Genomic DNA, 14,433 nt, shown 5'->3' on the forward strand with positions numbered 1-14,433 from the left:
GTCTAACCTAAAATTGGGAGGTCAGTCGTCCAGCGACAAGTCAAGAAGAGGTAGGACTGACGGTAATTATGTGTGCAAGTGTTTCCCATCTGAACAACAATCTGATATTGCTGCTTGATGAAGAAACCTGTTTGTTCAGGCTCTCGTGATTATTATATATTCACCCTTCCATTAAACCCCCTTAACGACATGAAGACAAATACCTCAGGTCGTTACTCGGTAATGTCTAGCCAAAATCCTGGGTCCCTCGGCCCAACTGGGTTTAAACACTGTCATTTTGGCCCGTCACACACCCGCCCCGCTGGATTGGACTGCTGCGGGCGAGCAGTGAGGTGACTGGTCGAAATTGGCAGATTCTCTCCAACTTGGGCAAGCACAGTTGGAGCTTGAAGCGAACATGGGTCCACCCCGCAGCAGTTGCAACTACCCTACCACCAAGCCAAAACTACCCTAGAAAAGTTTTGATAGGCCAGACTAGGGTGCTATGGTGGCGGATTGGCGGGGCAAGTCGATACAAAATTCTTTCGACCACATTTTCCACCCTCGTCCTCGAATCATACACATAGCCACAGCCTGTGCAGAGTGTTTTCGAGATTGGACCATGAAGTTTGCCAGGTGATCAACTTCCGGCGATATCCAATTCCTCTTTGCGCCTGCACTGGGCAACTTGTTGAGCTCTCGATCCACCGCAATCCTCATATTTTCTAGCTGTCCCAGACTCACTCCTAGCAGCGCCTCTGCGCACCCTCTACACGTTGCGCCCCTAGTCGCTATGGCTGCTATCACCTACCGGCCGGCTACGGCGCCCATTGCTAACACAGAGAATGAGGGCCTGGTGTGCCTCGAGCTCAATGACGGCTCAGCCTATCAGGGCTACAGCTTCGGCGCCCCCAAGAGTATCGCCGGAGAGCTCGTCTTCCAGACCGGCCTGGTTGGCTACCCCGAGAGCGTGACCGATCCCTCGTACCGCGGCCAGATCCTCGTCATAACATTCCCCTTGGTCGGCAATTATGGCGTACCCTCGAGAGAGACGGTCGATGAGCTTCTCGGCGATCTGCCTGCTCACTTCGAGTCCTCCCAAATCCACATCGCTGGTCTCGTGACGGCGTCCTATGCTGGCGAAGACTTCTCGCACTTCCTCGCGACCACGTCCCTGGGCACATGGCTCAAAGATCAAGGGGTTCCGGCTATATACGGCGTCGATACGCGCGCCCTGACGAAGAGGATCCGGCAGAAGGGAAGCATGCTAGGCCGCATGTTGCAACAGAAGCGAGATCTAACTAACAGAGCCTCCAACGGCATTGTCAACCTCGACCTTTTCAACACGCTTCCAGGCAAGGCAGGGGACTGGAAGCCTTATTTTGAGTCAATTGAGTGGTCCAACCCCAACGAGAATAATCTCGTGGCAGACGGTGAGTTTCGAAGAGATCTTAAGTCGTATTAATGCTCATCACCTCTTAGTTTCCATCAAGTCTCCAAAACTATACCGGCCGTCCGCAAAGACGGATATCAAGAAGCACCCGTCAGGCCGCCCCATTCGTATTCTGTGTCTCGATGTTGGTATGAAATACAACCAGCTGAGGTGTTTCCTCAAGCGCGGAGTCGAGGTCCTCGTCTGCCCGTGGAATTATGACTTCTCCGGCGAAAAGTACGACGGTCTGTTCATCTCCAACGGCCCCGGCGACCCGGCAGTCATGGATTCTACCGTGAAGCATATCACTGCCGCTATCGCGGAAAACCGTACGCCAGTATTTGGTATCTGCTTGGGTCATCAATTGCTTGCCAGAGCCGCTGGCGCTGGAACCATCAAGATGAAGTTTGGCAACCGAGGACATAACATCCCTTGCACGAGCATGGTGACTGGAAAATGTCACATCACTTCGCAAAATCACGGCTATGCTGTGGATGCCGACACCCTTCCCTCTGGATGGCAGGAGCTCTTCGTCAATGCTAATGACGGCAGTAATGAAGGCATAATACACGTAGACAAGCCGCACTTTAGCGTTCAGTTCCATCCTGAAAGCACCCCTGGCCCGCGGGATACCGAATTCTTGTTCGATGTTTTCATCAACACCGTCATGGAGTGCGCCACCGATAGCAGCCTGCTGACGAAGGCTGTCCAGTTTCCCGGCGGCACAACCGAGGAGAACAACAAGCTTCATCCCCGCGTCCATGTCAAGAAGGTTCTTGTCCTTGGAAGCGGCGGTCTCAGTATCGGCCAAGCCGGAGAGTTTGATTACTCTGGAAGCCAGGCCATCAAGGCGCTAAAAGAGGAAGGCATCTACACCGTCCTCATCAACCCGAATATCGCTACGATCCAGACGTCAAAGGGCCTGGCTGACAAGGTTTACTTCCTCCCTGTCAATAGCCAGTTTGTCCGCAAAGTCATCATCTATGAGCGCCCCGATGCCATATACTGCACCTTTGGAGGCCAAACGGCCCTGCAGGTGGGAATCCAGCTCAAGGATGAGTTCGGGGGGCTTGGAGTCAAGGTCCTGGGAACTCCCATCGACACTATCATTACGACTGAAGACCGCGAGCTTTTTGCCCGGAGCATGGACTCGATTGGCGAAAAGTGTGCCAAGTCAGGGTCGGCCAGCAACCTGGAGGAGGCGCTCAGAGTTGTCAAGGACATTGGATTCCCCGTCATTGTTCGGGCAGCATATGCCCTTGGCGGACTTGGTAGTGGTTTCGCTAACAACGAGCCCGAGTTGATCGACCTTTGCAATAAGGCCCTAGCCGCTAGCCCTCAAGTTCTCATTGAGCGCAGTATGAAAGGCTGGAAGGAGATCGAGTATGAGGTCGTCAGAGATGCTCAGGATAACTGCATCACGGTTTGCAACATGGAAAACTTCGACCCGCTCGGGATCCATACTGGAGACTCGATCGTTGTTGCTCCTTCCCAGACGCTATCGGACGAGGACTACAACATGCTTCGTACAACCGCTGTCAACGTCATTCGTCATCTCGGAGTAGTTGGCGAGTGCAACATCCAATATGCGCTGAACCCATTCTCCAGAGAGTATTGCATTATCGAGGTCAACGCCAGACTCTCCAGGTCCTCAGCCCTGGCTTCCAAGGCAACCGGATACCCATTGGCCTTTGTTGCCGCCAAGCTAGGTCTCGGTATCTTACTGAAGGACATTTCGAACTCGGTCACAAAGGTTACATGTGCCTGCTTCGAGCCGTCTTTAGATTACGTTGTTGTCAAGATGCCTCGCTGGGATCTCAAGAAGTTCACGCGCGTCTCTACCCAGCTCGGATCGTCAATGAAGAGTATTGGCGAGGTCATGAGCATAGGCAGAACCTTTGAGGAGGCCATCCAAAAGGCTATCCGGGCTATCGATTTCCAAAACCTTGGGTTCAACGAGACAAAGGCGCTCATGTCGATTGACGATGAGCTGCAGACGCCCTCGGACCAGCGTCTTTTCGCTATAGCCAACGCTATGCATGCTGGCTATTCGGTAGACAGGATCTGGGAACTGACCAAGATCGACAAGTGGTTTCTGAACAAGCTCAAGGGTCTAAGCGACTTCAGCAAGCAGATGAGCGACTACACCACCAGCGACATCGCCAATCGGCTCGACCTTCTCCGCCAGGCGAAGCAGCTTGGTTTCTGCGACCGCCAGCTGGCCAAGTTCTGGGACTCCAACGAGCTTGCAGTCCGGCGTATGCGTCTCGAAGCCGGCATCACCCCCTTTGTCAAGCAAATAGATACCGTCGCTGCCGAGTTCCCGGCCTTCACCAACTATCTCTACCTGTCCTACAACGCCAGCGAGCACGATGTCTCGTTCGACGACCAAGGTGTCATGGTGCTAGGCTCTGGAGTTTACCGCATTGGCTCCTCTGTTGAGTTCGATTGGTGTTCCGTCAGGGCCATCCGCACACTTCGGGCGGCCGGCCTGAAGACCGTCATGGTCAATGTATGTTGCAGATTTTCCTTCCTTTTCGTTTCCTTTTCGAACGTCCAGTTGTCCCTTTCCACATGCACGTCTCTTTTTCCACATATACCTCTTCAACACCGCCCCTACATCAACAACACACTCCTTGCCTCTTTTTGGCGCGCACGGACCACTATCCCCCTTACACGCCCCCTTTCCACACCATGTCTTTCTTCTTCGACAGCACCTCCCCATCGGGTCTATTTCAGTGTAATACTTGCTAATAACGGTCGCAGTTCAACCCCGAGACGGTATCGACCGATTACGACGAGGCTGATCGGCTGTATTTCGAGAACATTACCATCGAGACGGTGCTGGACATTTACCAGCTGGAGTCGGCCACCGGGGTTTTGGGCGCAATGGGTGGCCAAACACCCAACAACATCGCGCTGCCACTGCACCGTTCTGGTGTCAAGATCCTTGGAACATCGCCTGAGATGATCGACAATGCCGAGAATCGGTACAAGTTCTCTCGCATGCTCGACAGAATCGGCGTCGACCAGCCTACGTGGAAGGAGCTGACGAGCTTCGAGGAGGCCAAGACTTTCTGCAAGAGCGTTTCCTATCCGGTGCTAGTCAGGCCATCGTATGTTCTCTCGGGAGCAGCAATGAACACGGTCTACTCCGAGGCGGATCTTGAGGCCTACCTGCAACAGGCTGCCGATGTCTCTCCTGAGCATCCGGTCGTCATCACCAAGTATATCGAGAACGCCAAGGAAGTCGAGATGGATGCCGTGGCTCACAATGGCAAGATGGTGGGACACTTTATTTCGGAGCACGTCGAAAATGCCGGCGTCCATTCGGGAGATGCCACGCTTATCCTCCCGCCTCAAGATCTTGAGAAGACGACGATCCAGCGCATCGAAGAGGCTACCCGCAAGATCGGAGAGGCGCTCAATGTCACAGGCCCGTTTAACATCCAGTTCATTGCTAAGGACAACGACATTAAGGTCATTGAGTGCAACGTTCGAGCATCCCGCTCGTTCCCGTTCGTCTCCAAGGTTATGGGGGTTGATCTTATCGAGATGGCCACCAAAGCCATGATGAGCCTTCCTTTCGAGGAGTACCCTGCCGTCGAACGTCCGGCCAACTGTGTCGGTGTCAAGGTCCCCCAGTTCAGCTTCTCGCGCTTGTCGGGAGCGGACCCCGTGCTAGGAGTTGAGATGGCTTCGACTGGAGAGGTGGCTTCCTTTGGCTCCGATAAATACGAGGCCTACCTGAAAGCATTGCTCTCGACTGGTTTCAAGATTCCCAGGAACAACATCTTGCTTTCTATCGGGTCCTACAAAGACAAGAAAGAGATGCTCCCGTCAGTGTCCAAGCTTCAGAAGCTGGGGTATAAGCTCTTTGCCACGGCCGGAACTGCAGATTTCCTCCAGGAGCACGACATTCCTGTGCAGTACCTTGAGGTTCTCGAGCAAGAGGAGGACGACCAGAAATCCGAGTACTCGCTCACGCAGCATCTGGCCAACAATATGATCGACCTCTATATCAACTTGCCGTCGAACAACAAGTACAGGCGGCCCGCCAACTACATGAGCAAGGGTTACCAAACACGCCGTATGGCGGTCGACTATCAGATTCCGCTGGTCACCAACGTCAAGAATGCCAAGATCTTGGTGGAGGCTATCGCCAGACACTTCGATCTCGATATCAGTGTCCGTGACTATCAGACAAGCCACCGGACCATTGTGCTCCCGGGGCTGATCAATGTTGCCGCGTTCGTACCGGGGCTGGTCTCGAACGGAAGCAGTGATCTGTACAGCGTCACAAAGGCTTCTATCGCCGCAGGTTTCAGCATGATCAGGGTCATGCCTCTCGGCAAGACTGGTTCGATCACGGACGCCATTTCGCTCAAGGTCGCTCAGCAAAACAGCAAGCGCGGCAGTTACTGCGACTTCAATTTCTCAGTCACTGCCACCTCCAACAATGCCAATCAGATTAGCCATGTCGCTGGCGAGGTTGGGTCGCTGTTTATTCCGTTCAACCACTTGTCAGACAACATTAGCAAGGTCGCCGCTGTCGAGGCTCATTTCGACGCCTGGCCCACGCACAAGCCCATTATCACAGATGCGAGGACCTCTGACCTGGCTTCAATCCTCCTGCTTGCAAGCCTGCACAGCCGCCGGATTCACGTCACCGCGGTCTCGACCAAGGATGATATCAAGCTCATTGCGCTCGGCAAGGAGAAGGGCCTCAAAGTCACCTGCGACGTGTCCGTCTACTCGCTGTATCTCTCTCAGAAGGACTACCCAGGCTGCCAATTCCTTCCTGCTATTGAGGATCAGGTCGCACTGTGGGAGCACTTGGAGACGATTGATGTCTTCTCCATTGGAAGCCTGCCATACCAGCTCGCCCACTTCTTGCAAAAGCCCACAGATGCTGCCGTTGGAACTGCCGACGCACTTCCGCTCTTGTTGACTTCGGTCACAGAAGGCAAGCTCACTCTGGAAGATATCAAGACGCGCCTACATGACAAGCCCATGGAGATATTTGAGCTGCACGACCAGGTTGGCACGTCTCTGGAGGTCGAAATTGACCGCCCCTATGCTGTCCCTGCCTCTGAATTCTGGTCGCCTTTCTCTGGAAAGGTGATGAGAGGCGCAGTTCAGCGTGTGACATTCCAGAGCAAGGTTGTCTGCCTTGACGGCGCCCTCTTGCCTGATCTCCCCAAAGGCAGCGACATGTCGACGCACGGGGCGATGCCGCCACCAGCTGTTTTGTCGTCGCCACCAACCAAGCCGGTGCACAGTTCCATGGCACTGTTCCCCGACGGCTTGACTGGGTCTCGTCCAGGAATTGTGCGGCCGAAGACTACCGATAATACCCCTTCCGCTCTGAATGCCTTGGCTCGTGTCCCGCACATGGATGACCTTGGCCCCTCCCTGAGCTTGCAGCCCAAGACCTCGCCGCTCCTAGAGCTGGTCTCGGGCCCGTCTTCCTTCAAGAACTCGCATGTCCTGTCGGTCGCACAGTACACTCGGGCAGATCTCCATCTTCTCTTCACTGTGGCTCAGGAAATGCGTCTTGGTGTACAGCGTGATGGCGTCTTGGATATCCTCCGTGGGCGTGTGCTCTGCACATTGTTCTACGAGCCATCCACCAGGACTTCGGCATCTTTTGACGCCGCAATGCAGCGCCTCGGTGGCAGAACAATCGTCATCTCGACTGCACACTCATCGGTACAAAAAGGCGAGACGCTACAGGATACTCTGCGGACTCTTGCGTGCTACGGCGACGCCCTTGTCCTCAGACACCCCGACGAGAAGTCGGTTGATGTTGCCCGGAAGTTCTGCCCGGTTCCAGTAATCAACGGCGGCAACGGTAGCAAGGAACACCCTACACAGGCCTTCCTAGACCTCTTCACAATCAGGGAAGAACTAGGCACTGTTCAGGGCCTGACCATCACTTTCGTGGGCGATCTCCTGTATGGAAGACCGGTTCATTCGCTGGTGTATCTCCTCAGACACTACCAGGTCAAGGTCCAGCTCGTTTCGCCCAAATCGCTGCGTCTCCCGGCCGCCGTCCGTAACCAGTTGGTAGAGGCAGGACAACTGGTCTGTGAGTCGGAGACCCTGACGCCAGAGATATTGGCCAGGAGCGACGTCTTGTACTGCACCCGGGTGCAGAAGGAGAGGTTCGATGACCTCGGCGAGTATGAGAGAGTTAAGGATTCCTACCGCATCGACAACAGCACGCTGAAGCATGCCAAGAGCAGCATGGTGGTGCTACACCCGTTGCCGCGGAACGATGAGGTGGCGGAGGAGGTCGACTTTGACCAGCGCGCTGCGTATTTCCGACAGGTAAGAGAATACTTGTATGCAATGAAACTTTGTCGTGCTAACAGTCAATTGCAGATGAGATACGGCCTGTACTGTCGCATGGCTCTTCTGGCGCTGGTCATGTCCAGTTGATATACCCGCATCTCTTTCACATGATCGATCTTTGGGTTTGAAGGAAAAGTTTTTGTCCATCTAAAGACAAGCTAGTTCTTGCAAAATTGCCCGTATTAAAATGCGAGGGAGAGAGGCGCATCGTAGAGATTTGATAAATTTCCAAGAATATAGAAACGAACGACTACAGTAGAAAATATTACAGCTCGCGCTGTTGGGGTTTTCTTAGAGTGAATGGTTTAGATTGAATTGCCTTTTTTTTCTCTGATGCTGTTGAGCATCTGTATATATTCACGTATTTTCATCCATGTATATACGTTTTTCATTCCTTTTCGTCGTTTTCTTTCTTTCTGTTATGTCGTGCGCTCTTTGTATACTAGCGTGGTATGAGAATTCGGGTATGTGCTTGAGCCATGTACATGTATGATTGTATAGATATATAAAACTAGCTAATTGATTACCTTATTTGGTATTCTTGCTTTGAGTTTGCGTTTGCGTTTGTCCAGGTTGGATTTCACGATGCGGCATCTGTTTGCAGATAATTAAATATTGGCGAAAGTTTCCGTCTCGTCTTTTCTCGGGGCCCCCATCTCAACCCTCCCAAGCAAGGAAGTCATCAAACAGGAGAAAATCTCAACAGTGAGGAGTGCGTTGCTGGCCATTTTCTCATTTTCCTTTTTGCCTAATGTGCGAAGAAGTGTCACCTCATCCCTCGTGGCACGTCAGAATATTATGAGGAGGGGGTCGGGAAAGGGGGAGAGCTGCGGCCTTTCTCCGTACTTACTTTGCTAGGAGCTCAACTGAGCAGCCTGCAGCACCCCCTTTTTGCCCCTCGGTAAAGAAAATCTGTGATCGCTTGGCTTTAAACATTACAGTGGGCTGGAGGCGAACAGCAAGCCGCTGGCCAGCCAGTTCCCCCCGAGTCCCGACCCCACCAGGCCCCCCTTTTTGGCCTTGGCGAGCAACTTGCTTTCAAGATCTGGGCGATCAAACGCACCAAAAGAAACAAAATGGCAGGCCGATTGTGGCAAGTGAATATAAATCCAAACATCAAAGCAAGAAAGAAGGCACGGGTGCGCGTGTGGGTATGTGTGGTATTCAAGTAGCAATAAACAAGAAGACAAAGGTATTATCGAAAGAGAACGCCCCGAAAGGACTTTTCACGTCCGTGACGAATGCCAAGCCCAAAGTAAAAGCGAGTGCAAGACTCGTCCCAAAAAAAAGAAATGCAACCCGCCCCCGTAAATAGCAAATTCTTGATTAAGACCAGAATCACCCGATCTCGGGCTTTGCCGATATTTCCCGGAAAAGAAGCCAATTCAGCGTCTCGCGGAGAAGCTCTTCTTCCTCTTGGCTCGGACAGGAGGGAGGTAGAGCGAATCGCAGGTAAGGATGGCGGCCCCGATGTTGTTGCTTCTAAAGGCAGCTTTAAGATCGTCCCCAGCAACCAGATTTCGCTGGGTCATGGGGCAGTTCTCAGATACTGGCGTCTCCGCTGGGGTTGGCTGTAGTCCTAAGCCGAAGACGGCCTTGCCGGTACTCATGGATCGCGAGTGGGGTGCGACATTGCCATTGCTGGCATACAAAGGGAGAAGAGCTTGCCTTCCAGCGCGCTCCATATCGCCCATCGCGTCTGCGATTAGGCGCTGATCCCAGAGGGGCAGAATCCTGTAGCCCAGGGCTTCCATGATGCACCGTTCAGTGACATTGATCTGCTCGCATGTCCACATGTTCTTACCCCAGGCCGCACGGTAGTACCGCATGGGCTCCTGGCGGTCCTCTAGAAACTTGACAGAAATGACAAGCGATGCCAGGATGATGACTTCGGGGTTGACGCAGTCAATGTGCAGCTGGGTGGTACCGAGAACCGGACTTGCCGGCATCGTGTAGCGCTTCGCAGACTCATCTGTAGGTTCCCGCTGGGCTAGAGGACATATCAATCGCCAATTGAGCGAGAAGCGGGAGCTGAGTGAATCAAGAATGCACACGGCAAGCGCAACGGTATCGAGAGGCAGGTCAGCGTGGGTGAGCATCTCATGGACAAGGGAGACGGACGGCAGCGTTAGAGACGCGGCTGGTGGCACAAGGTTGACCAAATGGACTGCTGGGCCTGTTGTGACGTGTTAGAAACGCTCTAGACGGACCAGGACAGGCCGCCATGGGGAGGACCATGGTACGCACCTAGCAGGGCCGAGTCGAGGAGTCCTCCATCTTCCAGGAGGCTCTTGGGGCTCTGGATAGCCGAAGAGTCGCGTGACGAGGGCGGGGGGGTGGGCAAGTTCGACAGCGGACGGTAGGTGCGGGCAAAGTATTCGTCGTCGAGGTCGAAGTCGTCGTCCGAGTGGTGGGAGGCGTATCCGGCCATGGCTGGCGGCAGAGCTTCCCCAAGAGGACGGCTGGCGAGTTCAAGGATGGCGGTTCCCAATGCTTCCAACGGCCCACAAATGAACAAAGCGGGCCGAAGTGCTGTTCATATTCACCGGGAATAAGCTTGCGGCGGTATACTCTCTGGCAGGAGCGAGCGGGAGGGCGAGGCGCGGAGATTTTAAATACGCAATCCGCCGGCTCACACGAGGGATTCGGCGATGGCGAGCTCGGGGTGGGATACACGGTTTGGCGGGGCTACCAAACAACACGAGGTTTTAGGTTGCACGTGGGACGTTGAAACACCGCGCCCAGCACGCAGCAACAGCCGGGCTTGCCAGACAAATGGGCTCACGGATTATTGCGAGGTCAGGCAGGCAAGCCGAGGCCGAGGCCGAGCGAAGGCGAGGAGATGGGTGGTACTGGACGGACTGGACGGACGAAAAGCGATGACGATGGCGCCGCCTCTGAGTCTGGGGAAGGACAAGGAGAAGCTCAGGGAGGACTACTGTTCCTAGCCGTACCGAGTATTTCACCCGACCTTCACAAGCAGAAGTAGGTAGGTACGCCGGCGGAGACGAGCTTTCCTTTCCTCTCGGGACTTCGACTGAACCGAGAGCGAGTGGGCGGGCGTTCCTTGCTTCTTATGGCCTAGGAGGGTTCATCGGGGGTTTCGTCAGATCTTCCTACTGCCCGCTCGTAGTGGATTGTTAGTGGGTGGTGGGTTCTCCAAAAAGCCCAGACCCCTGACGTGGCTCCGCCGATCAGATTGTGCCGTCGATTTTTTTGTAGATTGACGGCTTGGCCAGGCTCGAGCCCAGGCTGTGCTCCCAATCGCCGAGCCGCTTGCTGTTTCCAGGTGCGGGAAAGTGCAGGGCTGAACAGGGCAAGGCAGCAAGACAATGGGAAACGAAACAATGAAACTCGGAAGCCACCTCAGGCCACTCAAGAAGCTTCCAAGATCGAGACCGTGGCTGTCTTGGCGTGTTGGAGACGGACCGCGGAAACATCTAGCAGGCAAGCTAGGTAGTCGAACGGCGCTGGGGCGCCTCCAAATAATTTTTTTTTTGGGGGGGGGAGAGGAGATGAACAGGGGCATTACCGCCTGTCTTGGGTGCAACTACATGTTATGTATGTACAGTACGAGTATGTCATGTATGTGCTTCGTACCTTCAGACATATTCGTACATGTATCCGTACAATAGCCAGTTTGAAGTGGCGTACGGAGTACATACTTGCACTAATACATTGCCGTCCGTATCCGTATCCGTGGCGGCGTTGGCATTGGGCTTGGGCGTTGATTCCATTGGCAGGGCCCTGGATAGACGTGGACGCACTGCAGACGGCCTGCACGGTGAGGCCAACCACTCAGGCCCTAGGTAGTTTTCAGGTGAGGGGTCGGCATCGGGCAGCGGGAAACCGCTGAGCGCAGTGGAGGTGAAGCCAGCCAGGACAGGGAGGCCAAGGACAGGCCGGCTGCTTTCCCAATGAGACATGCGTGGCATCACGGCACCGGCATCTGCACCTGCACCTCGCCGGTCTCAGCCGGTCTTTGGAAAGGAGAGAGAGAGAGAGAGAGAATTGGAGCTTGAAGTCAACCATCGAACCTACCTAACCAGGCACCCCAGTGCCGGTAACGGCGGGGAAAAGTCTGAGGGCTGGCTAAAGCTCAGCTCCCGTCTCTGCTGACGAGGCTTCAATCTGTTCAATCTGGATGAAAAGGGAAGCCGCACACTGGCGTTACCCTGGCGCCTTCTGAAATGTGGAGAACGGCGGCAACGCAAGCAGCAGCAGCGACCGACGACGCGGGCCATGGCGGTGGGCGGTGGGCGGTGGGCCTGCTCCTGCCGGACAACAGCAACTGCATTGGCGACTGCACTCCCCGTGAAAAAAGGTCAGGCAATTTGGAAAATTGTCAGTCGGGGTGCTTTCCGGGTTTGTTGAGTCTTGCATAATGGCCTTCACATATTGTGCCATCCTCTCCATTTTTCAACTCTCGCCTCCTCCCTCCCCACACGGACAGACGTCTGGTGGTCAGAAGAGTATTTGTTTACTCTGCCTTTTTTCTCTTACCATGTTCGCACACAAACTCGTGTTTCTACCTCCTGTCACGTCAGGCATGCCACTTCTCGCTGCAGGCCCTCGAAGAGCTTGTGGGCCCATCAGATGGCGTTCGTATCCACTTCGAGACATCGAGGCGACTCCGTCGATCCGTCGTCCGGAGGCTCGATCGGGGGGTCCCGGCGCTCCCGCAACTCTGCACTCGGAGATCCCAACCTTTTCGTTTCTTGCTTGCTTTCTCTTTTCAGGGACGCCATTCTACGGAGTAGAGAATCCGTCCGTTCTGCCAACCCCCTTGTAGATCCTGACGGAGATCTTGACAACCTGGAAGCTGGCCGGCCAACTAGCTCTCTTGACAGCATCTAGAGATCTCGAACCAAGCTTATAACTTTCCAAGTTTGTTTCCATGCCGTGGCCGATCGCCTTAAACCCAACCGCTTAGTGTAACCTTGGCCAACAGGCCCACAGGTCCACCCTGGCACGAGCGGACCATGCACTTCCCACGTCTCCCGAATTAACTATCATTTCCTTTTGTCTATCAACTCAAGCAAGTACAGTAGGCACCTATGAAGCCCTGTTCCTTGCATTTCTCGCCTGCGCACAACCCTTCGAGTTTCTCCGTTGCGCGGTAAGTCGGCGAACTCTTCCAGATTTGAGCGCCGAAATTCGATCCGATCGCCCGATGCCGTACGGTGCGTGCTTACGATTGCCCGGCGTCTCTCCAAGACACATGTGCCTAAGGGCGGCCGGCAGATGATGTATGGATGAGCCTCCTGATTTCCCCAGACGAGCGAGCCGGCGTAGCTCCAGATATTAACCTGCCTGCAGCCATGTATTAATCTATAATAGAGACTTTCCTGGGGTACATACATGAACCTGCTTCTCCAAGAAGCTTCCAGGCTTTTTTCTATTTTTCTATTTTTCTATTTTTTCCTTCCGTCCTGCATACGGAGCCGTCAGGAGCCGAAAGTCCAAAGTGAGGAACCTTTGATCCCCCCGTCAAGACCGACCAACCGCCACGACGACGCCACCCCCATCAGAGTTGAGCACCGTTGGATTCCCCACTCTATCGACATCTGAGGTCATGCAAAATTTCATATGCTTTCTGGCTTCCTTTGTGGGGCCGGAATCATCCATCGGATGTCAGGTCACTTATCCTGATCGCACCCCTGACAAAGATCTCGTCAGGTGCCAAGCCATCGGATATAGTCCAGTAACCTAATCAACAAACAGAGAGTGACGGCCTAGGCCACCTCAGCTTTCCAGACAGTCACTCAGTTGCACATGGCAAACTAAAATTAGAAACGCGAACGCAGCAGTAAATATAGGAGTTGGTTCTGTGGTGTGTGCGTTGATAGAACCGTTTATGTGTTTGTTTGTGTGTGCGTGTAAGAACACAACGCTCAATATGAACACACCTACACTACCTACCTTACCAACGTTCTGGGTATCGACATACGCGGACATGAATTCTCAAAATGATGTATACTCCGTGTCACTCTTTATTATCGTTTTGTTCTGTTTGTGTTCGACTTTGTAACACCCTCTACGGCGTGAGACATAGCATACTCCTGAATTAAACGATTGCTTCATGCAAGACAAAAAGGTTCTTTGCTGTTAGAATACGATATCAGACAGGAATCATTATTAGAGCCGCTAGGCATCTCTATGAAGTATAATCCCAGGCCATGCAACTGTCTAGATACCAAATATGACACTGTCGCTACCGCTCAATTGTTTGACTCGCCGCTGTACTATAGCAAACGCTTGACTGTACTTATTCTTGTGTGTACATGGTGATGGGTATAAGCCATTTCACCTTTGGCAGATTTAACATTCTAGAAGTCGCTCCTTGGTAGAGTTGACGAACAAATAAATCGCCCGAGTAGGTACCTACATCACTTCCGTTTTCGACGGGGAATAAACTCTAGGTACCTAAAGACTCTCGTAATAGTTTCCAAAGGCTCATAGTCATACAAAACCCATCAGCACGGAATTCCTAGAAAAGTTAGACATCGATTTATTTTCATTCACAGTACTAACAGAATTCCACCTGTTCGGCTTCTGCCTTGTCTTGCAATGTCCTAGCATCTTCGTGTCTACTCTGTTTCTTCTCCCATGGTCCTAGTTTCTCTTGGTCTTTAGTTTTGGGTGTCATGGATGTTTGTCTCTTT

At 53.4% G+C, this 14,433-nt stretch overlaps 3 protein-coding genes across 3 annotated transcripts; 1 reads left to right on the forward strand and 2 right to left on the reverse strand.

Annotated features, from left to right (window-relative positions):
* The first annotated feature begins 489 nt into the window (after positions 1-489).
* Positions 490-8,285, forward strand: B0T26DRAFT_872543 (uncharacterized protein). Its single transcript, XM_060447965.1, has 4 exons — positions 490-1,412; positions 1,462-3,923; positions 4,178-7,744; positions 7,799-8,285. Exons 1-4 carry the CDS (start codon positions 773-775, stop codon positions 7,853-7,855), a joined length of 6,726 nt encoding a protein of 2,241 aa, XP_060297111.1. The 5' UTR covers positions 490-772; the 3' UTR covers positions 7,856-8,285.
* An 868-nt stretch (positions 8,286-9,153) lies between these two features.
* On the reverse strand, positions 9,154-10,199 carry B0T26DRAFT_676498 (uncharacterized protein; the record flags this gene model as incomplete). Its single annotated transcript, XM_060439986.1, has 2 exons — positions 9,154-9,944; positions 10,016-10,199. 2 exons carry the CDS (start codon positions 10,197-10,199, stop codon positions 9,154-9,156), a joined length of 975 nt encoding a protein of 324 aa, XP_060297112.1.
* Positions 10,200-13,143: 2,944 nt separating this feature from the next.
* Positions 13,144-14,084, reverse strand: B0T26DRAFT_712834 (uncharacterized protein). Its single transcript, XM_060442097.1, has one exon. It carries the CDS (start codon positions 13,724-13,726, stop codon positions 13,514-13,516), a length of 213 nt encoding a protein of 70 aa, XP_060297113.1. The 5' UTR covers positions 13,727-14,084; the 3' UTR covers positions 13,144-13,513.
* Positions 14,085-14,433: the final 349 nt, after the last annotated feature.

This window comes from Lasiosphaeria miniovina, assembly GCF_030549165.1.
Source record: "Lasiosphaeria miniovina strain SMH2392-1A chromosome Unknown B0T26scaffold_4, whole genome shotgun sequence".
Classification (NCBI taxonomy): Eukaryota; Fungi; Ascomycota; class Sordariomycetes; order Sordariales; family Lasiosphaeriaceae; genus Lasiosphaeria; species Lasiosphaeria miniovina.